General features: G+C 40.2%; 1 protein-coding gene and 1 pseudogene across 1 annotated transcript; both read left to right on the top strand.

Moving 5' to 3' along the window:
• Positions 1-2,414, top strand: part of LOC122672205 — a 34,457-nt pseudogene extending 32,043 nt beyond the window's left edge.
• Positions 2,415-5,257: 2,843 nt separating this feature from the next.
• Positions 5,258-8,698, top strand: LOC122672776. Its single transcript, XM_043870265.1, has 7 exons — positions 5,258-5,449; positions 5,789-5,904; positions 6,018-6,136; positions 6,227-6,389; positions 6,506-6,732; positions 6,833-7,199; positions 7,290-8,698. The coding sequence occupies exons 1-7, from the start codon at positions 5,291-5,293 to the stop codon at positions 8,470-8,472; spliced, it is 2,334 nt and encodes a 777-aa protein (XP_043726200.1). The 5' UTR covers positions 5,258-5,290; the 3' UTR covers positions 8,473-8,698.
• The last annotated feature ends 15,891 nt before the right edge of the window (positions 8,699-24,589 follow it).

Here is a 24,589-nt window from a genome sequence, read left to right as displayed (position 1 = left end):
CTTTATTTTTCTCTCTTCTTCTTCTCCTCTAAACTCGAATCGGCTCGTAACCAAGTGACTTCTGACGCTACGCAATGGAAAGCTAATCCGGCTGAATTCTTCAACCTTATAACTTGGCATTTTGTGGTCCAATTAGACATGTATTCTCCACTTTGACCAAAATGTCCCTAAACCTGAAAAATGATAAAAAAAAAAAAAATACCCAAGTAGCACTGTTCTAATAAAATAATGACAGTAAATAATGCATTAAAATGAGGTATAAGATATGCCTAACAACCGCCCTTGCGATCGCCCAAGGTAAAACCCAAGTTTTGAAGGTCTTCACCTCCCTAACCCATTCCACTTGGGATTCAATGCCTCAAGGACTTGGGTAGGGTATCCTAGGGTTTTTGTGACCTATCTATTCAAGCGGATTTTGGGGATTAAAGGGGTGGATACCACCACAATCGAAATTAGGGTTTTTGCAAGTTAAAACCCTAGGTTCACTTAGAATGTTCGAAGGGAGGTTTTGATGGTTCCATGGAGTGAGCATCCATCTCCCAATAGGTTAGCATAGGGTTACATTCAAATCCTTGGGTTCCAAGTGAAACCCTAGGTCATTTCCCACCCAATAGGATCCCAAAAACCTAAAAGTGCAAAGAGGCAAGAGGGGGAGTCCATGCACTTACCTAGGGCAAGGGTGGAAACCAATAGTTGATCTCCAAGTGGGGCCAAACTCCATAATTTTTCTCCCACCTTTCTCACCTCCTTAATTTCCACGATTCTTGGTTAGTGAGGGTAGTAAATGGCCAATGAATGGCCTGCTTTCCTTATTTATACATAAAGACCACTTAGGGGCTATTTGGCTTAGGTTGCAAGGGTTTAAAACCCATTAAACCCCAAATTGGGCCTTGTGGGCCCACACTCTTGGCCCCAATTGGTAAGGAAGGATGAGGGGTGGGATCCACCATGTTCGGGGGTGCTAATCCTGTGCCCGAAACATGGGACAAGTGGATCCCACACGAGATCCATCTCAAAAGAGGTTCAACAGCACTGGCAGTTGCAAGGCCGGTTACATCACCAGTCTTACAACCGCCCTTTCAACTGCCCATGGAGAAAAGGGTTGTTCACAAGGCTTTTACTCCCGGGACTTGGCCCACACTTCAATTGCTTATAGGGAAGTGTGTACAAGTGGTAACTAAAATTAGAAACTTACCCTTGGTGTGATTCTCTTGTCCGGCGTGCCTTGCCAAGGCTTGAAGAGTTTCCTCATTTCAGTGCATACTTCATAGTAGCATTGAGGGTCTAGGTGGCATGACACCGGGTTCTCCTTTTGAACTTCCTCACTTCAGGGGCTCATGCTTGGAGGATAGTCGGTGAAATCATCGTCGACAAACTTCCCCTACTCCCGGTTGAGGAATCTATCCTCGACGACTAAACTAGTGTGCTAATCGATGATCTTGTTTCTTGGCTTGACGACCATCGCATACAACTCACCAGCATAGGTGGCAACTTCATCTACATGGCACCAAATAAATAATAAGTTATTAGGGTCTTAGGGTATGGGTATAACATCCATACCGACCACTACACTCCACTCCCCTCTGGTTACTCTCCTCTAAAGCGTGCCCTCCATGAGTACATCAAGTACATAGTCCTCAATCTCAACAAGCCTGCAAACCCTTCTTCTCACAAAGTCATTGCGTGCATCAAACATATCCTCCATGTCGAGAAGACCGGTCACAGCGGAACCCTCAATCCCAAAGTGATCGGGAATCTCATCGTCTGCATCGATCGAGCGACCCGCCTCGTAAAATCGCAGTAGGGAGCTGAGAAAGAGTGCATTTGCATTGCAAGGATTCATTCTGCGGTACTCAATGTTTCTGAGGGCGCCAAAGCTCTTGAAACACTTATTGGAGCTGTCAGCAGCCTCTGCTCATTTCTACGGTGAAACGACAACTCAGGATTTGAACCATTTATGAAAGTAAGCTTCTTGAGTATGACGCAGATAAGCATTAAGTAGTTTTTTGGATTTATTGGCAAGTACCTATGTTAGAACGCTATGTGTCCATTTGGGGTCTGCTTTTGGGTGTTGTAGGGCATATGCAGGAGCTCCGCCCGTTCGGTCTGGGATTTTAGGTGAGAAGGATACTCAGTGGGTTTATGAAAATTACAGAGATGAATCTGAGGAGGGTTATAATGCCCCTTGAAGTAGTGCTAACGAGTTACAAGAGGTTGGTCGTTAAGGATTCTACAGTGAATGCTATTAGATATTGTTCCAAATTTATGATTCCTAGGTTGCTGACGTTTGAGAATGATATTGAGGTCAATGAGGAGGTTGTGTTGATGACCACCAAGGGAGAGGCAATTGCTTTGGGTTGGGTATTGCAGAGATGACCACTTCCGTGTGGGCCCACCAACTTGACCTCACTTAGTATGGAAAGTTGTGGATGGGGTCCATAGTGCTCGGGGACACCAACTCATTGCCCAAATTACGAGGCAAGTGGGTCCCATCCAATTATACCTCATTTAGAGCATTCTAGCTCATGTGGTTGCACGAGCAATTTCATCAACAGCTACAACCGCATGATCAACAATCCCTACTCAAAGGGCTATTTCCACAACCAATCCTTCCGGGCCTTGGCTCAAACTTCAAGGGCTTCCAGGGTGGATATGTACAGATGACATTAAGGGTTGAAAGCTCACCTTTGTGTAGTCCCCTTGTCCATCAAGGTGTGTCTTCCCAGATCTCGAAGAGCTTCCTCATTTCAATGCATACTTCACAAAGGCACTGAGTATCTAGGTGGCAAGATATTGGGTTCTCCTTTTGGAACTTCTCGCAACCGGGATTTCTACTAGGAGGATAGTCGGTGAAATCATCATCGACGAACTTTTCCCACTATCGGTTGAGGAATCTATCATCGACTACTAATCTCATGTGTTCGTTTGACGACCATCATAACAACTCACTGACGTAGGTTGCTGCTTCATCTACATGGCACATAAGATAAGATTAAATTACTATGGTTTTGGGTACGGGTATAACATATTCTGTGATAATCAAGCGGTAATAAACTTAATACATAGTGGTGCAAATAGCTCGAAAGGAAAGTATATATAAATACAACAACACTATATACGAGATATAGTAGAAAAATGTAAGATTAAAATAACTTATATACCTACGAGCGACATGGTAGTCGATCCCCTCACAAAGAAAGTTCGTGCGGATGCCTACATTAAACATGCAAATTTAAAGGAATTTAGAGCAATCTAAGTCTGAAATTAGAACTGAATGTTTGAAATATTTTTGGGACTTAGAGCAGTTTCTAAGTTTGGAATAGGAACTGAATATTCCTTGTCATGACAATGAAAAATTTTTTGATTGTTTTCAGAAATGAGAATGGAAATAAATGTCACGACAAATGTTCTTGGAAATGGGAACGGAAATAAATATGCCATGACAGATGTTCTTGAAAATGGGAACAGAAATAAAATGTCATGATAGATGTTTCCGAAAATGGAAAGTAAGAATGTGAATTCGACCAACATAGCCAAGTGGGAGATGTTGATGATGCGGCCACGTTGGCCTCATCTAACGTATCTCCAACTTATCCTGTAACAGAAGAGATGAGGAGAGGTCCTTGGGGAGGGAGATTGGTGATTAAGAGGCATACCATTACTCTCCTACGGTAACAACACGAAGTTTACAAATAGTAGACTTCGTGGAAGAAACAATCATCTAATCATAGTGGAGCCCTAAACCCCCAAAACCAGAAAAACCCTTTTTACCTTCATTAACTTGCTTGTCATGTCTCTTTTTTTTTTTTTTTTTTTTTTTTTTTTTCTTTTTTTTTTTTTTTTTTTTTTTTTTTGTATTTTTGAATCTGCCGGAACTCATATCAACGGCACATCTCGTCGCTCATCGCATTCCTCGTGGCTCAATAGATCGAACCCATTAAACACATAACAAGAAATTCATATGACTAAAAGCTTGATTGGACAAGCACAATTTGATTTGAATCGCTGTGTCACAACTTGGAATATGTATCATTGGATTGATTGTTCTATAACGAATATACACTATTGAATTTCAAATAGGCTTATGGGTCCAGTAATCCACTCAGGTCCGCATTAAGGTTGGGCCGGACTTAAAATTTTTCCTGATATCAATCCGGGCTGGGCCCCAACCTACCTTGACGTGATGAGTCCATTCATTATCTATCATGTCCACAAAAGGAGCTTTTAGCCTTCACTAATCTTATCATTTAGTTCAAGTTTGAACCCAAAAGGATGAATTAGATGCCGGAAACCCTTTTTGTCTCTACCCTTTATTCTTTGGAGAAAGTTTTCCTCCTGTGTTTTTTTTCTATCTTTTGGTAGGAAATCATTTGCCTGTTTGGTGGTCGGATCTGGGGTAGTAAAATAAAAATAAAAATATGGCCTTGAGGTACTGGTGAGCTGATCTGCACAATATTTTACACAAATACTGCACCTACAGGTTAATTTACCAGAGTATAAGGAGATCAAGGGTCTTGGATCATGTTGGCATGAACAATACCTATATCTAGGGGTGGTAGTTTAGTCCTGTCGGTGAAACTGCACTGAGCCTGAATAGGGCTTGGGCTAAGATACTGTGGCTTGAGTAAGGGATAGGGCTGAAAATTTCCGGCCTCAAGTCAAAAATGGGCCGGACTAGGGTTGAGGCCTTGGATTGAGCCCAGCCCAGCCCAGATCAGTCTTCTTCTTCTCTCCGACCTGACCCAACCATTGCATCTCCTTTCCCCCTCACAATGGTTAGGGTCAATCAGGGTCAACCTGACCCCGCCCTAAGAACGGGTGGGGTTGGATTTTCAGGCCTTGAGAGGGCCTGGCCTAGGCCCAGATAAGGGGACGCAAGATTGGGGTAAGGTTTTAAAAAAACCCGGTCCAACCTGACCGTATTGCAACCTTACTAATGCGTAAGAGAAGGGGCAATTTTGTGATTGTGAGATTTTTGGAGGGTAACTACGTCTTTTCAAAAGTTTCCTAGGTGTAAATGGTGATCGATTAATGCCCCGAGCGGTAAGAAGTAGGATTTATGAATGTTGGTGCCTTGGTGGGTAGAGTGAAATTTAGAGACTAGCCGTTGCACCTCCCACCTCTTTGTCGTGACATAAATTTAAAAAAATAAAAAATAAAAATCCTTTGTAGAGCCTTTCAAAAGCAAATCGACCGTTATAATCTTCTTCTACACAACACAACAAGCACGTCTCCTGGCTCAGCTATATTCCTTCTGCTATCTCCATTACTTTTGTTATCACCAGAAACCATGGCGGCTAGATCGTCGTTTACAGAAGAAGAAATGGTAGTCGACGATGGTCTCGGCTACCCCAAATTATATGCGAAGCTCTGTCGAGATGTCCATCTCAGTCCATACAGTCATGGTCCTCCCTTCACTTTCATTCCCTATAGTTTTCAGCATCAAGAGGTAAATAAATCTCCCTCTTTTCTTTGATTCTCATTTCAGATTTCATGGAGGAAATAATTGTTGATAGTGTAAAGTGTAAATGTTAATCTCTGGTTTGCTTGAAATTGCTTTTCATTGTACCGATAATAATTTTGGAGATTAAACTTCAAAAATCGAACTGACATTCTTAAATTGGATCATATTAGTGTAGTTTTCGACTGTCAATCTGTCATTCATGTTTCAGTTATATATAGATTTGGTGCAGATCAGTTTAATCATGAGTTTAACTCGACAATTAGAAATTATTATTTTTTCATTTTGTTTTGATATTACAATCTCTGTATTTTTTTATGTGTATAGGATTTGAGAGCTAGGGAGTTAGACCAGATGTTCCCAATAATTGATCCTGAAGCTAAACCTTCCACGAAGCCTAGAATTTATGCCAGCCTCCTCTGGAAGCAACTCAACCATCTCGGGTAACCGCCTGAACTCCTTATGTAGAGCTCTCATAAAAAGGAGGGGGAAAAATGGAATTTTGAGATGGAACTGAATCTGAACTTTTAATCTTATCTTGAGTTTCATTTTCCAGGAATGCTGGGTTCGATCCTGAAATTTTTCGAGTAGACCCATATGGCAATGTTCTGTATTATCATGCTGATTCGGCTTCTCCCCTTTCTTGGAATATCGATCATTGGTTTCCTTGCTCAAGTAAGGGCTTATCAGCCTTTTTCCTAAAATTTACTTCCCAAGTGCTCTCTCTCATATGAAGGTTTTGTGGTTCTTCTGTTGGGGCTGCAGGGGGAGGACGGACTGTTCCTAGCAATCTGAGGATACTACAATGGCAAGTATGTAAAAAGAAGCACAACAAGTTGGAATTTCTCATTCCCTGGTGGGATCTTCAGCTGGGTATCTCTGTAAACCAGTTCCTTAACATATTTGCTTCTTCCAATTCTGATTTCAGGTAAGTTTCTTCATACCTTTCCATCCCTTCAATCATTTGGTTTCTCCTAATGTTTTTTCTTCACTTGTCAATGATCAAAACTAGAATTCACTAATGGAGATTAAAATATTGTTAAGGTATAGAGCATTCTCTTTTTTATTCTCTGAAGGCGAGAATGAAGAATTAAATGATTCACAGACAGTACAGTCACATATTTTTCCAAAGCATTTCGTTGATACAAAGCGAAAAATAGGCATTGCTCCAGCTGCCATCGTTTTATCCAAGGGAGAATCTTGTGAAGCATCATCAGCATTAAGATCTTTTGATCCCAACAGACGATTCAGGCCAAACTCCCCTGCAACTGGTAGTGATAGAACAAAAATAAATTATTTATTTCTATCCATTTTTTTCGTTTCCTAATGACTGAACATCCTCTTTGTTTCTTTCTCTCTGAACATTACCAGCTTCAAGAAAATTCTTGTCCGACAACAATCAGCCACACTGCTACTCAATTCAGAGATTCAGACCGAGTATATCAAAGGAAAATGAGAATCCTGACATCACTGCTAATCCATATATGGAAATTGCCATGACCAGGGATTCCCTGAAGCAGAAGGATGAGGCAGAAAATATGCAGGCAGAAATACGAACATTGGACGAGGAATTGTATGAAATGAAGAAGAAGAATGAAGTAGAAAGGGTTGCTCTACAAGATTTGGAATTGGTGCTAATAAAGCGTAGGAGGAGAGCTGAGAAGTGTAGGCGGCTTGCAGAAGCGCAGTCCTCCTACAGAGCTATAATAGAGAAGATGATTCGGGATGCCATGCACCAGTAAGATTGATTGCAGAAAACAGAATAAAAGATAATCACAATTCCTTCCCTTGGTGCTAAATAATTTACTCTCATTTTTCTGTCTTGCAGGAGTGTTGTTTATAAGGAACAGATAAGATTGAACCAAGCTGCAACTAGTTCTCTGATGGCAAGACTCGAAGCTCAGAAAGCAATATGTGATTCTTCGGAGAAGGAACTCCACATAAAATTCAAGCAAAGAAACGAGATTGAGGAACAGATCAGGCCTCAATGGGACCAGGCAAGGAAGCGATCGAGGATGGATGATGATACTATATTTTATGAAAAAGATGATGAAACCCTTCTTTACTTACCTGGAATCAGTTCCAGGAGGGAGTATTTACAGAAGGAATTGCGAGTGTTTCTTGACGAAGAGCAGAAGGCATCTGAAGCAGGGTTATCACTTAATGAAGAGCGAAAGCAAGAAAATGTCGATGAGGAAAGAAATGAACTGATCAAAGTTATTAATATAGAGAAGGTTGTGGACCAAAATAAACCCATTCCTGTTGTGGACGATGAGATACCTATTGAGGAAAATCTTCGAAATTTAGAGATTGAAGATGAAAGGAAGGAGAACATGGGGATCTCTGTTCTTCGGAGCCCTGAAATAGAGGAGGATGAAGAATGCAGGAAGCAACGTGGAAAGGGGAATGTAGAGAAGTGGCTTCAAATGCTGTTAGACAACACCGAGCAAGGACCGGCTGTGAACTCGCCTCCTCAAAATGTGGATGAAAACGGGATGAGCAAGACTGAGGAATTGATAAGAAAGTTGAATCTCAAGAACCCCCAGAACCAGGAGGTAAAAGTTTTGCAGTTTCCATTATCAGAAAACAAAACAGATCTGAAACCATCACTCCAGGAAGAAACTGGGGTACAAGCAGTCCAGCAGAGAGACAGTGGAAAGAGAAAAGAGATTGTCGAGAAGGAAAATGGTGGAAATTTTTGTGAGAAAACCAATGGAAGAGAAGTGGATAATGTAGGTAAAGACGTTGGAGGTAGCATGAGCTTTGAAGGCAAGGAAAGAAGAGAAAAGAGTGGTAAGGAGAGGGGGCTTGTACGGAGTGAGAGTGCCAGGTCCTTCAGGCCGTTTCCATCTTCTCCCTCTGTGATATTGGGAATGAAGAAGGGAGTCGATTGCATGCGGAAGAAGCCGATTGTAATTGGGTCTGATGAAGATGGAGAAGAGGAACGTGCGGCAACTAACAATTTCATCAAATCATCTATTAAGACAATGAAGAAGGCTGTGAAGATATGAAAGTAATGAATTTGTTACTTTCCATTAAGCAAGCAGCTGGAAAGATGTGAAGAAGTGAATATAGATTGTGTCAGATTTTTTTAATTGATTTAAGAATGGTAGCTGATAACTTCTTTAGCTGAATAATTGTCTGTGAACTTAGATGTTCTTATCTTGTATCTGTAAATAAAGATCCGTGTTGTATTATTTGATTTAAGATGTTCTTATGAAGATGCATATGTTGCATTTTTTTTAATATCTAAGAGACGATTTCAGGGGTTTAAATGTTCGTTTTTCTTTGATTCACTAAAGAAGACCTTGCAATGAGCCAATGAACTCTGTCTCTCTCTCTCTCTCTCTTCCCCCCGCCACCCCCCCCCCCCCCCCACACAAAAAAAAAAAAAACCATACTTCATCCTTGACCAGCATGATTCTTGCCCTACCTCTACTTTCAGCCTCAACAAACATCGCAATGAACATAAGACGAGCACAAAATCACCAGCATATCATCTCCCTCCTCAAAGCTTCTCCAAAATAGTCATTGAACAAAACTAGTTCATATGGAATTCCATGATCAGACTGCATGTTGTTAGGGGATTTTCTCCTAACAATTATACATATCCAATTGTAACGTATATGTTGTTAGTGTTGGAAAAAATGCATTCAAAAGCATCATCCTAAGTCACTGCGTTGATATTAATGTTGATGATGTTTCAAACAATTTTGCCTCTGTTTTCTCTAAGAGAGAAATAAAAGAGTGAACCAAGACCTGTTCCATTGCATGGGAGGTATGATTTGTATTTGTGTATTTCGTAAACTTGATACACTTGCTTTGTACTTCCATATATGCATACTCTTTTTGTTTACCAAGATTGGGATGCTAGGAATTTCTAGCCAATATTGGATACAAGGGTGAAGGGACCAACTTTAGGAGACATAGAGGTTTCTAGGGACTCCCCATATGTGTTCCCTGATGACTTAGTGGTCTTACCACCTAACAGAGAGACAAAGTTCTCTATAGAGCTTGTGTCAAGTACAACACCGATCTCAAAGGCACCATACAGAATGTTGTCAGTAGAGTTGAGGGAGTTAAAGGAGAAATTGCACAAGCTCCTAAGTAAGGAATTTGTCTAACCCAGTTCATCCCCATGGGGAGCACTAGTGTTATTTGTAAAAAAGAAAGATGGATTGATGAGATTGTGCATTAACCAAAGAGAGTTGGAACAAGGTCACTATCAAGAACAAGTATCCACTGCCTCATATAGATGACATGTTTGACTAGTTACAGGGTGCAAAGATCTTTTATAAGATTGATCTTAGATATGGGTATCAAAGCTGAAGATACAGAACGAGGATATTCCAAAGATTGCGTTCAGGACCCGATATGGACATTAAGAGTTCATGGTGGCGGTCGACCAGATGACTACAGGCAGAACTCATAGTGAGCAATCGACTAATGCCGGTTAGTCTATTGGTCGACCGGATCAAGCAATTGGATGAAGTTGAATCGTCTGGTAGTACAACAACTTAGTCAGTTGACAACCAGGTGGCTGATTGGTAAAAAAATGTGACCTATTAAGTGGAAACCAAACTTATTTGACACTTAGTCAATTTGAAAGAAAATAGAAAAGGAGAGAAGAAAGAAAGGAAAGGGAAAGAAGGAGAAGAGAAAGAGCAAGAGAAGGGATTCAAAATTTGGGGTTTGTGAATTTGAAGGTTAGGACTTGCAATACAGCATCCGAATCAAAGTGTAATTAAAGGGAAAAGCTTGAAAAGGGATTTTCACATCCAAAGGTAGGGTTCCATCTCCTTATAGCCCATTTGAGATTTTAGATGTGGTTTTAGCATTGATGAGGAGGCACACAAAAGGGGATTTAGTGAGGCTTGCAACCACAAGATTTGCAACAAATTATATTGCAATTGAAAGCCTCCGTTCCCGAAAGGATGGTCTGCTTAAGATGTTTACCTCTTCTAACTAGTTGACGAGCAATTATGCAAGGTCTAAAATTGGGAGATATATTCAAGACCTTGTCACCTCCTTAAAGTTTTGGAAAATGATGCGCTGACTCGATGGTATTATGATGCCACTCTTTTGTCTTCTTAAAGAGGTTGATGGGGATAAGGAGCAGACCATAAGTAAGATGATGGAGGCTATGGAAATAGTTAAGAATGAGATATATGATGATAACCCAACATCAAACAAGAGGTATTTGAAAATTATAGACGAGCGATGGGAAAAGATGTTGATTCAAGATGTTAATCGGGCAGGTAATCTTATAACTCATCTTTATGTAGATGACTATGGTTTCATTTTAAACACTTACTATTTATTTATTAGTATTCTAACCATCAATTCCAACCTATGTGCAGCATATTATTAGAATATGAATATTCAATACAACAATAATATAGGGTGTAGACCGGATCTATTGGAATCCGTAAAGAGAGTTGTCAACAGATTGGAGCCAGATGTGGCCAAGGCCACACTTGCCATTGATGAGGTTAGTAATATATTAATATATAAAAGATTGAGACTAAGAAGTAAGAACATTTTGAGTGGTTAACTAATATTCTAATACCTCTCTAGGCTAAGTATTTTTAGAGTTCACTCGTGGTTTTACTGATAGAATGACTATCTATGCTAGGGGCACACAACGCCCTGGTAAGTTAGGTTTAATAATTTGTTATGTTATTTAAAATTTATTTCAAACTTTAAATATTTCATTTATTATTGTGCAGCTGATTGGTAGCTCAACTATGGGGGTACTAGTGCTCCACACATAATGACAATTGCAATTCATGTGTTATCCCTAATGACATCCTCTAATGGCTGCGAACGTAATTGGAGTACATTCGGATTGTACACACCAAATCCCGCAATCATTTCAGTTATTCAAAATTGGAGAAATTAGTATATGTACATTACAATATGAAGTTGAAGGTAAAATATTTAGAGTTGGATAGAGAAGGGGATGAATTAGATGTCAACTCAATCGACATCAACTACCTACTTGACGAAGAAGATCCAGTTAGAGTATGGATAGAAGACACTAATGAGGTATTGGTGATGGATCAGTTAATTGAGGACCGCAAAACAACCACAGCTAATCCAATCATAGAGAACATCATTCGATAATTTGATGATGATGAAACACAGGCACCATCACAAGCACAAGATCCTAATGTTGAAGATGATGTTAGTAGCCCTGATGAAGGTTTAATTAGAAGGACGAGGTCAGGTCATCCGTATGGAGGAACTCAACATGATATTGATGCTAATGAAGGCATCGATGATGGTGGTAGTGGTGTTGGTGGCCATGATGGTAGGCCTGTAAATGGATCGGATTCGGCTCGAAAATGGTCGGATGTAATCGGATTTGGATATTTCCTGGTCGAATACGGATACCTCTAAACGGATTCGGATGGATTCGGATGCGGATCAAATTCGGATTTTTGACCATCCGTTTACACCTCTGCCTTGTGTAACCCGAACCTTCCTCCCCCTAATGGATACAATTCACTCTCAATCCATAGTTTTAGATCATGATTCTCTTTTCCTCATACTTTAGAACCTGTTGAATCTTCAAAAACCCTCAAGATCGTTATTTACTTAATTTTTTATAATTAAGTATTCGGATTCGGATTTTTATCGGACGATTCAGATTTTTTTTCCGAATATCTCTAATTGAATATGGATGCCCCTAAACGGATATGGATGCGGATCGAATTCAGATTTTTGGTTATCCATTTACAGCCCTACATGGTGGTAGTGGTGTTGGTGGTTGTGGGGCTTCACAATAATGCTAGGATGCAGCACATATGTGAGGGAGGTTACACACATGCTACCCAAGATACTGATCACAGTGGTCATCAACAGACTTACAATTGGAAGGGTAAGCGTTCCCACAATCCACATGATAGTGATGTGCTTATGAGTAGCATAGAGTCACTTAGCATTAGTTCAGATCATGTTGGTGCTTCATCAGGCCATGGGCATTATGCGTCAGGTTCTTCTTTAGGCTATGGACATGGGGCTTCTTTAGGGTATGGAAGTTATGGATGCAATGAGGCACAACCACAACTTAGTGCTTTACCAACATTAGTCACTCTAGAGCAATACACACAATTCTACTATAAGTGGGAGACACATTACCATCAATATTTCGACTGTGTTTAGTATTATGCTTATGTTCGATCAGTACACAACATCATCCTAGTCTCTCCTATTCTTAAAGACCCTTCCAGACATGAGTTTGTTCCACCCCCAACATTCTTCATAGCTATAGAGTGACTCTACATGTAAAAAATCTGATCTTTTATAACAATATTTCAATTTAACACACTTGTCTAGTTATACATAATTCTCCATTTTAGTTTATGCATGATATATGTCATATATTGCTTGTTTATATTGTTTTTTGTGTCCAAAAGTGTAGTTCCATATGTATTTTGACCATTTTCATGCGTTTATGCACCGTTCGATATATATCTCTGATTCTTCGATACGATACAATAAAATACGTCTCTTAAAATTGCCTGACCGATACGATACCCGATACCAATACTTTAAACCTTGGGTCAAAGGTATTTCTGGCAGCTTGAAAAGTTTGTCAAAATATGGGTTTGTACTTTTATAGGATACTAGTAAACTCGCGCGTGTGGACATGAATGTATGTGTGTGTTATATAGTGTATCTGTGTGTGTGTGTGTGAGAGAGAGAGAGAGAGAGAGAGATATGCAGGGAGGTAAATGTTTGTTGTAAATGTATGCTAATTTCATAAAATTGTAATTGACCAATTGGCAAATTGCAACCCATATGTTTGAAAATTACATTTAAGTTTGTAATGTTGTATGGTCATGACCGTCACTTAAGGCAAGAGTTCTCTGTTTGGGGGGGGGGGGGGTTGTGCACGCGCGGGAGCCAATGGGAGTGCACACGACGGCATCAACAAGGCAGTCATTATTGCCTTTCATGAGGTAGGGCGGTCATTCTCCCTCCCCCACATGTCTGGACGTAGGAGTACACTCCCCAATAGAGAACAATTCTCTATTACTTACAACCTAACCTCATATAAGCAATAATAAAAAATAAAAAATAAAAAAGGAAAGGGAGAAAAGAGGATCAACATGATCACATGACAGAAGTCACCTTTATTGCAAATAGATCTCCTGTTGTTCAGTGTAGTGCGAGAAAGGCTTTCCCAAAGGCACCACGACTGATTGGTTTCATAATTTCAAAGTCATCAATGCCTGTCCCGTGAGAGGGATGTAAAAGAGTTGACATTACACTACTCTGTCATGTAGTATCTGCTACGAATTTCAGACCTTTTTTTTGGTAAATAACTTTATTAATGAAAACCTATAGGAAATCCCACCTTACAAGAGTCCAAAAAGAGCAAAAAGCATAAGAAAGGGGGAGGGGAGAAGAAGTATTGTAACAGACATTGGGTGTTAGCCCCGTGCGAGGCTGGTGCATTAGCCACAAAATTTCCTTCACATAGAGAATGCGAAAGAACAGAATCAAAGGACCCCAGCTGTAAACAATCCTTAACGATGAATTGAATCCGCCAAGGAATTTGTGTAGATTGACCTTTGAGGATCAAGATAACTAAAGCACTATCACTTTCAATGCAAATAGACGAAGACCCAGTTCTTGGGAAATCTTTAGGGCATTTTTTACTGAAAGTGCTTCAGCTACACACAGACCACATTATTGCCACATCTAGCAGAAAAACCAAAGAGAAAGCAGCCTGAGGAGTCCCTACCCACTCCACCAAAACCACTTGCACTAGGGTTACCGTGACTTGCCCCCATCAACATTGATTTTAACCAAGCCTTGAAGAGGAGGTGACCAAAAGATATTTGTGGGCTTGCATGGGGAATTCTGAAGCCTTGTACTAGGAAGAAATTCCCTAGCAAATCTCCTTGCCTTAAAGAGCAAATCTCTAGCTAAAACTATATGCCTCTGGAAGGTGAATGATAAATAATTATTCCATGAGTGCCAGAGAAAGCTGCATATAGTTGATAGAGATTTACTCTTCATAGCAGAGCCCTTGCCCGAAATGATAAGTTGTCGTACAGTGTCCTGAATATTCATTCCCAAGTTCATCAAAAGAGATGGCACTCAACTCCATATATTCCATGCCATAGGGCATTGCACAAATAAATGGTTAGGATCCTGAACTGGGAAGGAACGCATTTGACATTGAGCAGGTAAATTCTCAAACCTTTGGTTAAGAAGGTCTACAGTTGAAAGTTTTCCGAGGAGCAATTTCCAAATAATGAATAACATCTTTGGTGTCATAGGAATATGCCACAACTTGAGCCAGACAAGATCCATCCTATTATAATCTTCAGTTTCAAGATTGTAAGTCGATGCAATAGTAAAGCCACCACTAGAAGTGGGAAGCCAAATATATCTATCTCTTTGTTCAGTGATAGGAATTGGAATATGCAAAATCTGCAAGGCGACATCCGGCGGCCACCATTAAAAGATGAAATCCACTTTCCAATACATAAACTCTTGGTCTATTAGTTGAAAAACCATGGTAGGAGCATTCCTTGGTAAAGGATAGGGAGAAAAACTCAGTTGAGTATTGGGAATCCAGAAATCCGTCCAAGGATTGATCATCATATCATTCCCTACTTGAATAAACAGACCTTTCAATAAGACAGATCTTGCCCCCAAAATAGATTTCCAACACCACGAAGCTGTAGGAGTAGTGGCATGTAGAAAATCAGAATTTGGAAAGTATTTAGTTTTATGAGTCTGCCCCATAGGGAGTTGTTTGGGTGTAGTAGATCCCAAGCTTTCTTTGCAAGCATTGCTGAGTTCATAGGGCTAGATAACTTTAGATTAAGACCACCACATTATTTAGGCCGACATATGGAATTCCAGCTAACCTTTGAGATAAGAGAACCTTTCCCACTAGACCAAAAGAATTTGCGACGCTTAGAATCCAACTCCTTATGAACTGAGGCTGGGAGTTTGAAGCAAGACATACAATAGAGTGGAAGCGCTAAGAGAGTTGATTGAATGAGTATATGCTTCCTAGCCATATTGAGGAGCTTTGTATTCCAACCTTGCAACTTTGAGTTAACCCTTGAAATAAGATCAAAGCAATGAGATGCTATTACACCCAGACCCTAACTAGACCTAATTTGGACCTAGTGGTGAGTGACCCAAACCCCATGGTTCCAACCTTAAATGAATGGTAACATGAAGGCCTTGATGTACCTTGACTACTCATTTATGTCCTTGAGAGGGGACATAAGTATTGATGAAGGGCATGACCTATTTGGACTTGGAAATAGGCCAATGGTAGACCAAGCGGCAGATTATGGTGATCAGCCGTATGATCCGCCGCACCATTGTTGAACAACATAAAATTGGGTCATTTTGAGGTGGGACACACTATACATTGAGGTACACTCATTCTGGAGTGGCCCTAGGTAGTGTGAGACACACCCATGCCTTCACATATCTTGTGGGGTCATGGTGATGGGTCTACATAGCTCAAATGTGAGAATAATGTAGTTTTGGGCTGAGAATCACATTAAGTATCCAAACAGGCCTTAGTAGCACCTATCTATAAATAGACTTGGGCTTCTAAAACCCTAATCTTCACCCTCACACTACGAAATTCGTGGAAAAGAGGACAAGAAGAGAAACAAGGAAGGAGAAGAAGGAGAAGGTAGAGGTGCAGTTGCAAACCCCCTCTTGTGACCTAGTTCACTAAGGTTACATCTTTTCTCTCTCGTCTCTCAATTCTTTCATTAGTTGATCTTTGATTGGGGATTTTCTTTTGGGTTTTGATTGGGAAACCTAAGCCACACTTGTGGTTAACCTAATTGAAAATCTAATTGGAGTTCTAGACTCCATTTCAAACTCTCCACCTCAAAGTGTGCAAAACCTCAACATTCATTTGGGGGCTTTTTTTTTTCCCCTATCAAAACTTGGGTTTCTAAGCTAGGAACCATGACCTAATCCCTCCCCCATGTTTTGGAGATGTTGCTTGGGTGCAATTGACTCAAATGAGTGTGCAGATGGAGTTCTTCAATGTGCATTGAAGCTTGGGTAGGCCCAGACTCAAACCCTTGCTGAAATACAACAAATCTGGGCATGCATGGCTGATCCCAAGTTGCAGATCAACATCAGCCGCATGATCTGCCACTCCTCCTTTGCTGAGCTCAGCTGCATCAGTCGCATAACAACTGACCCCTCACTCCTCATCAGTCGCTTGGTGCAAACCAGTAACTAAGGGAGGGGTATCTTAGGGAGGTTTTGCATGGGTTAATTACATCTAATTTATAAATCTATAACTTGATAATTAGGGCAAATACAAACCTCCGATGAGGACGTACGGGTACGCACAGGTCACGAAGTGTGGGATTGCATCGCCAAGTCTAAAGGACTAGGTGAGTGGGTCAGATTGATTTAATTTGAGGAGTGTTTTTGAGCATGTGGAACCTTGTGTGATGCACCTCATGCATTCCTATTTGATGTATGCCTAACCCTTACTAGGTATGCTTAGTTAATGTCATTCATGTTACTCACTATGCTTGCTTAAATCTATTTATGTCTTAACTCTCACTATGCTTGCTCAACATGTATGATTGCTTAATTCTTGAAATCTATGCTTCGAATTACTTAAGCTATCATGAAAATGCGAATGATATTTAAGAAATGGGATCCAGGAGCTGAATTAATATCGGGCCCGTGATTGCAACATGATATCTATCCCGGTACCGTATTCGCCATAGAAACTATTTTAAATTGATAATTGCTACATTAGAGATATTTGCTTGCATTAGGCTTGGAAACAAATTGCAGTGTGACCGATGGAGGATTCTGGTACCGTATTCGCCGTACTCTTAGTATATGTATGTTAGAGGAGATAGGAGGATGGTGTGACCGATGGATGATTTTGATACCATGATCGGCCTCTATACATATCGATATCCATGCGACTCATGTCATATAGATGTATGTTGACTAGGATGGAAAAACCTAGTACTACGCCTTGCCAACATGGGGATAGATGTTAGACAACCCATAATGGTGTGCTTGATGAGATTTTCCAAGTTACCATTTTGGTGGTACGATGTGATTCTTACCGGAGGCGGACTGAGTTCGAGTGATCGATGGTTGATTCCAGGACCGAACACCAGGACGGAGTTGTTGGGGCTTGCTGAGTGACCCATGGTACATTCAAGGACTGGCAACCGATGGTGATTCCGGGACCAATGATACTACCTAATGTATTGCAGTAGTACTTTACCCCCAAACTTAGAATTTATTGCTTAGGTGAAAAATTAAAATGAACTCATTCATGCATTCATGTGCATTGCATTTATAGACTATATGTGTATACTTGCATGTTCTAGTTCTCTCACTTGGCTTAGTGAAGCTCACACCACATGGGGCCATTTTTTTTTTTAGATTGTGATGCAAGACTTAGCTTACCAGTGGGCACAGATGATGTTTCCGATGCGGTTGATCATGGTGATGGCTGGTGGGTTCCAGAGTCCAAGGGACATGGAACTGACTAGCTATTATGAGTGTGATTATGAAGCACAGTGATTAAGGATGCGGTCCTCATGACATTTTTTATTTATTTCAGTTTTGATATATTTGGTGGACATGACCCCAACTTTTACTTTTAAAGTACTCTCTCCTTTGATGTAAATACTTGTGGATAATTAGTACATATGTCATGGTGAGAACAATGGATGTTTTAAGGAATATCTACGCATGATTACTTATATGGTATTACAACTTAACTTCTAATCTTTGATTTATACTGTTACATTCTGTCTTCCATTGCTCTAATTTATGATTATTTGATTGTGGACTGTGAGGGCTAGCTACTACTTCTGAGATCCTAGTGGTTAATAGGGTGCAAGTTTGAATCCTAGTCACACTACCCTAGCTATAGGGAGTGAGGTGTGACAGATGCTCCAAGCTTACCCGATATAAGAGGAATGCCCAAATATATATCCTTCTTTGAGATTGAGAAAACATGAAATCTAGCAGACAAATCCCATTTTAGAGATGAGGAAGCATTCGGACTATAATGGGCACTTGTTTTAGAAATATTCAATTGTTAGCCTGGTAATTAGCAGTATGTAGAAATAACTTTTGTCAAGTTTCGAACTTCTGAACTAGATGCATGACTGAAAAGAATAAGATCGTCTGCAAAAGACATATGAGTAATAGATTCCCCGCCTCTCCACAATTTTATACCAAGAATGCACAGCCGCTGCTTCCTCTAAATGAGTAGAGAGGACTTCAACACACATAACAAAAAGATAAGGAGATAGAGGATCATCTTGCCGAAGCCCCCTCTGAGGAGAAAAATAATCTAAGGGGAGCCATTTAAAAGCACCGATAACTAGGTTGAATCCACACATAACATTATTAAATTAATCCAATGTGAATGAAAGCCATAATTCATGAGAGTGGCCTCAGAAAGTCCCATTCCAGTCTATCGAGGGCCTTACTCATATCCATTTTTATGGCCATCAACCCCGGCCCACCACGACGCTGAACCTTGATATGGTGCATGATCTCATAAGCAATAAGGACATTATCTTGGATATGCCGACCTTTAATAAAACCATTTTGGTTGAAGGAGATGAGCTTGTGCAAAAGAGGAAGGATACGATTCACAAGAATCCAAGATGAATTTATAACAAAAATTGCATAAACTTATAGGACGAAAATCACCAATAGAATTTGGTACCTCTATTTTAGGAATAAGAGTTATATATGTCTTATTAAGAGGGTGAGCAGAAAATCTGTTGGACAGTCTCAATGATATCCTGACCAACAATAACCCAAGATTTCGTATAAAACATGGCTGATTATCCATCTGGCCCAGGAGCTTTAGATTGGGGCATTTGAAACATTGTTTTCCTTATTTCATCCACTGTCACTGGAGCAAGGAGAGCAGTGTTATCCTCTGCAGAAACTTTTCCAGCAATATGCCTAAAATAAGAATCTTCCATCGAGGGACTCAAGGTCCTAAAGATATTCTACAAGTGAGCCTTAACCATAGTGGCCAAGAAGACCTTTCCGAAATATACAGATCAATGTGGTGAAGTCCCCTAATATAATATCGCCCTACGTTTCATGGTTTTAATATGGAAAAATCGTGAATTCCTAACTCCTTGTAAAACCCAGTTTATTCTGGACTTTTGTTGCCATATATTTCTTGTGAAGACATAACCCGTTGTAAGAGGGCAAGAAGATAATTCTCTGAATAGAACCACTCTGCATTCTGAAGATCTATGTCATATTCATATAGGCTTTGAATGGCTGAGAGTATTGTAGATTCCTTTCTGAAAATGTTGCCCACTACTTCATGATTCCATCGAGATAATGGGTGTTGCAAGGAAGATAAGTTCATTATGAGTTTATGAGATGGGGAACCTCTTTGAAGAATAACCCAAGAACCAGCGACCACTTCCATAAAACTCGGTTCCATCAGCCAGCAAACCTCAGAATGAAAAGGACATTGAGTCCAACAGGGAGCCAAGTCAGTATGGAATATAAGAGCTTTGTGATCAGAAGATGCTCAACATAAGACTCAAGGCAGTGGTTTGACCACTCCAAATTAGTTAAAACTCTATCCAATCTTCCCTCAATTTGATCTTGCCCTTGAAGTCGATTATTTCAGGTATAAGGGTAACCAAAAGAAGCCGGTTGAAGAGAGCCATATCTTCTACGAAAGTTGAAAAATCCGAAATGTACAGTCCATTGAAAAATGCAACACCTTCATTATACTTGCTTTCACTCTTGGCACTTTTTCCATCCATCGGCTAACATGCTCACAGCTGAATCATGATCCAATTTCCAACAATTTATAAAGCATAATATATTAACTTGCAAATCTTGATAGAAATGCATGAGCTTGAAGAGATATGAGCAGTACATTTCAAACCTTAGTGCAAATCTTATCCACAAAAGTTTTAGCCTCAGGAACAAATAGCACAAATAGAAAACAGGAACAAGGATAAAAAAAAATCTCCCAATAAAGTACAGAAATAAAGAATAAAAAACAAAAGTTCTTTATCCCTAGTTGAATATTTTACAACAACAACTTAGCCTAATCCCAACTAAATGGGGTTGAGTACATGGATCCTAGTTGAATGTCGTAGCCTCTACAAAATACAGTTAATAGAAGGATTAAAGGGGAAATAAATTTAATCAGAGTCTGCATCAAAAGCTTGGGAGTTTCAGGCTGGACAAAACGCTAAAAACTTCAGCAATACCACCTTATGAAATAAAAAACAAAGCCTGAATTCCAATAACGAAGCAAGATAATCCTATTGACCTCATAGGACCATCCATTATAACGAGTTAAGCAGGCAAGACAAACGAGAAGAAAACATAGGGTATCCCAGGGAATAAAGTGAGACAGGTTTTTGGCCCAGGGCTAGTGAAACTGTGAAAGAAGAGAACTGATGAATTGAATGGAATAAATTTGATTTCTATGACATGCCACTTCCACTGTGAACTCAATATTGTGTGATTCATGAATACCATTTGGATGAAATCCACTGGGTCTACTGGTTCACAGTTCATCCCTAAAGTATTGAGGCTCTGGGAAATTCTTTTCAGCAAGCCATGGACCCTTCTAGTTGATATGACTTAGGCAACAATGCACCAACTACACAACACTCCTGAGGTAACAATGAACCAACTACAGATCACTCCTTAGGTTCTGGGACAGATAACGTTTCATCAATATGATGGAGCACTGAAGTAATTATTCAGGTCCAAAGATAGTTAAGTAGTGTGAATGAGAGCTTAAGAGCAATATTGTTGCCCTAAGAAACATGGCATAACATGCATATTATTGGAAAATGTAATAGATGCAGAAAAGTGGGTTATAAAAGGGAGTATAATCACTACCTGGGTCACTCACCTGCTGTACATCTTCTGGCTCAGAGGGATTGTTGTGTTCTAACCAGAAAAAAGTAAAAATGGCTTGCACAAGTTTGTCTTAAACAATGTAATTCATTTCCATCGTCTACTGATTCATGTATAAAATTCAGGTACAACCCATTGGTGCAAGGTTTGCCAGCCATCTTCTCTCATGCAAAGTTTCCTGTTTAACAAGATTTAAATCTCTCAGATATTCATTGATATTAGACCCATTTCCCAGGGAAGGGGAAATTTATTCTAGGATTCCCATAATTTCTGAACAGAGGAACTATAATCAGATATGAGCATTCAAAGACCCATGCCATAAAAGGAATCAATCAAACAACAACAAAGAAATTTGACCTCCTATCACAGAGCAGATCAAAGAGTTTCCCTCCATATACCTAATAATAGCTAAGCCACAACTTAAATCTCTGATTACGGTATGTTGACTGATCAACAATATAACGTCTTTTGCTGCTCTCAAAGGCAGAGGTTGCATGGTGAATGTCATGCCACTACCTGAAACTTAAGTATAGGAATTCAAAACTCCAGCTTCCAGAGAAAAAAAATAAACCCAAGTACAATAATTAACTGGCAGAATTTATTTGTTCATTTGTAAGTTGTAAATAAGAGAACTAAGGATGATAACAATGAAACCATTTTGTAACATAGGACTGCGGAAATTTATAACCGATAAGAATGACAAACCTTAGAAGAATGATAAACCTTGATATGATGACTACTAAATTGAGAAGAAAGCCAAAAAAAAGGAGCACGAGTAATAAATTTAACAATTTTTTACCTTCAACAAAATAATAATGGCTGAAAATAACATTTTACATGTTCAGTAACTTTCCATTATCTGACCCTATACTCATCCAAGGTAAGACTCCAGAGTGCAATGTTGAGAAGCATGTCTGAATTGCCAGACTTATCTGTCAGTACACAAAGCATGTTGCTTTCGATCTCAAAAAATGGTAGGAATAATTAGCTCTACAGTCACACGATACACCTGTCCATAAAGTGCAAGGGTTGATGGTCAAATCTTTTGTTCTTAAATAAAAGTAACATCAGAGATAGTTTATACTAAGCAGGTAACGACTGATTTAAGAATGACAACCGCAAACAATGAATGCCTGCCGCCAAACAGAACTGTTTTAATATACAACATCTAGCAGACCATATCAACCGTACCTGATTTCTTTCCTTACCTGTTGTTGCTTGGGAATCAAGTTCACAATCTCATGCAATCCCATGCAATCTTCTATGATATCTCTCTCAATCTTCCATGCATAGTATAATATAATATTGTAATCCTTTATTCTTGGAATATGTATTATAGGTGATTGAGTTTCCAACATGTGGATTCCTTCACCTATATATACACCTATTATTGCCTTTCAAATGTAATGAATCATCACATAAAATCATAAGATCTCAACCTATTATGGTATCAGAGCCTCTAGCTCCACCGAGCAAGATAACCCATCTTCTTTTTTCTCCACCTCCTAGTCCCCAACGTCCCATCTCCCTTGGACGAAATGGGCTCCCCTCCCACCACCCCCACCTCTTCTTCTATCTCTTCTCCGATTCCACCTACACCTAGTCTCTCTCAAATACTTTCTATCAAACTATCTTCAAAAAATTTTGTTTATTGAAAGACACAAATTGTTCCCTATCTAAAGGGCCAGCGATTCTATAGCTATGTTACTGGTTCCAATCCCTGCCCCAAGGATGCATCGCAGGTTGAACAATGGGAAGAAAAAGACTCCCTGATTATGAGCATTCTCATTTCCTCTCTCTCTGAGGAAGCAATGTCATTAGCAGTCGGACATAAGACAAGTAAGGAGCTTTGGGACGTCCTTCATGCTGCCTATAGCAATGCCTCAACCCCACGCATTTTAGCAATTAATGCCGCTCTTCAACAGCTGGTTCAAAAACCAGAAAAGACAGTTACACAATTTTTAAGCCGGGCCAACGCCATGTCTGATAAAATTGGGGCTGCCGACAAACCCCTCCCCACGGAGGATCTCAACCTGCATATCTTTCGTGCTCTACGTGCCGAATTTCAGCCCCTTGTTCCAACCATGATGGATCGCAAGGACCCGATCAGCTATACCAATCTACATGGCCTCCTTGTCAGCTATGAATACTTACTCCAGTCGCGCCAAGCAATTGTTGATCCTGCTGCCAATGCCATTGCTAATGTCTCCCAATACAAAACCAATCCCCCTACCCAGCCCCAAGGCCGTGGCACTTCTGGTGGTCGTGGCCGAGGCAGGGGTCGTGGCCCAAGTGGCTTTGGGCGGTCAAATGCATTTGCACATAGTCCATGTACCATTTGTGGTTGTACAAACTATCAGGCCGCCACCTGTTATTACAAAAATAAGATCACTGGCTAACAGCCTGAGCAAACTCCCACACCATCTGCCTATATTGCCACGAACAATAATGCCCCATTGCTCCCCACCCCACGGCCTTACCCATATCAGCCACCAGCCCAACCGTCCCATCCACCCCATCATGGCCATTACCCTCCGCCCTCCACCAACTCCAGCATAGCCTCTTAGATTCCTGACACTGGGGCCACACATCATGCGACACCTGACCTGCAATCTCTCTCATCATATGCTCCTTACAATGGTAAGCAAGGTTTGTTGGTTGGTGATGGTAAATCTATTCCCATTTCTCATGTTGGCCATTCTTCTATCCCCTCCTCTTCTGGTTCTTTATCTCTTTCTGATGTTTTACATATACCGTCGCTTTCTAATTCTTTACTTTCTGTTAATAAGTTTGCCACTGACAATAACGTTTTCTTTGAATTTCATGCCACTCATTTTCATGTGAAGGATCCGACTTCCAATCGCATACTGCTTACGGGGCCTAGCAAAGACGGTCTCTACCACCTGCCATCTTCACATCCTGCCTCCACCAATGTTGCTCAGATCTCCTCCTATGATCGTTGGCACCAACTTTTGGGTCATCCTCATGATCGTTCACTTCATCTTATGGTTCCTAATGTCAAGATCCCTTCCTCTGCGCATTTGTGTCCAGCTTGTCAAATAGGCAAATCGAGTCGTTTGACGCTTCGTGAATCAACCCATTGTAGTAGTTCTGCTTTAAATTTAATTTTTAGTGACATTTGGGGACCTTCTCCCACTATTTCTTCTACTGTACATAGATATTTTATAATTTTTGTGGACG

Source organism: Telopea speciosissima, chromosome 8 (genome assembly GCF_018873765.1).
Source record: "Telopea speciosissima isolate NSW1024214 ecotype Mountain lineage chromosome 8, Tspe_v1, whole genome shotgun sequence".
Classification (NCBI taxonomy): Eukaryota; Viridiplantae; Streptophyta; class Magnoliopsida; order Proteales; family Proteaceae; genus Telopea; species Telopea speciosissima.
The sequence above is the reverse complement of the archived record's forward strand: the minus strand, read 5'-3'. Positions and strand labels throughout refer to the sequence as shown.

Bases quoted from the DNA above. Each gene is read 5' to 3' on its own strand.
- LOC122672776 (XM_043870265.1), top strand. From the start codon at position 5,291: ATGGCGGCTAGATCGTCGTTTACAGAAGAAGAAATGGTAGTCGACGAT. The intron at 5,905-6,017 runs GTAACCGCCTGA...TTCATTTTCCAG, and splicing joins AAGCAACTCAACCATCTCGG to GAATGCTGGGTTCGATCCTG. The intron at 6,137-6,226 runs GTAAGGGCTTAT...TTGGGGCTGCAG, and splicing joins TCATTGGTTTCCTTGCTCAA to GGGGAGGACGGACTGTTCCT.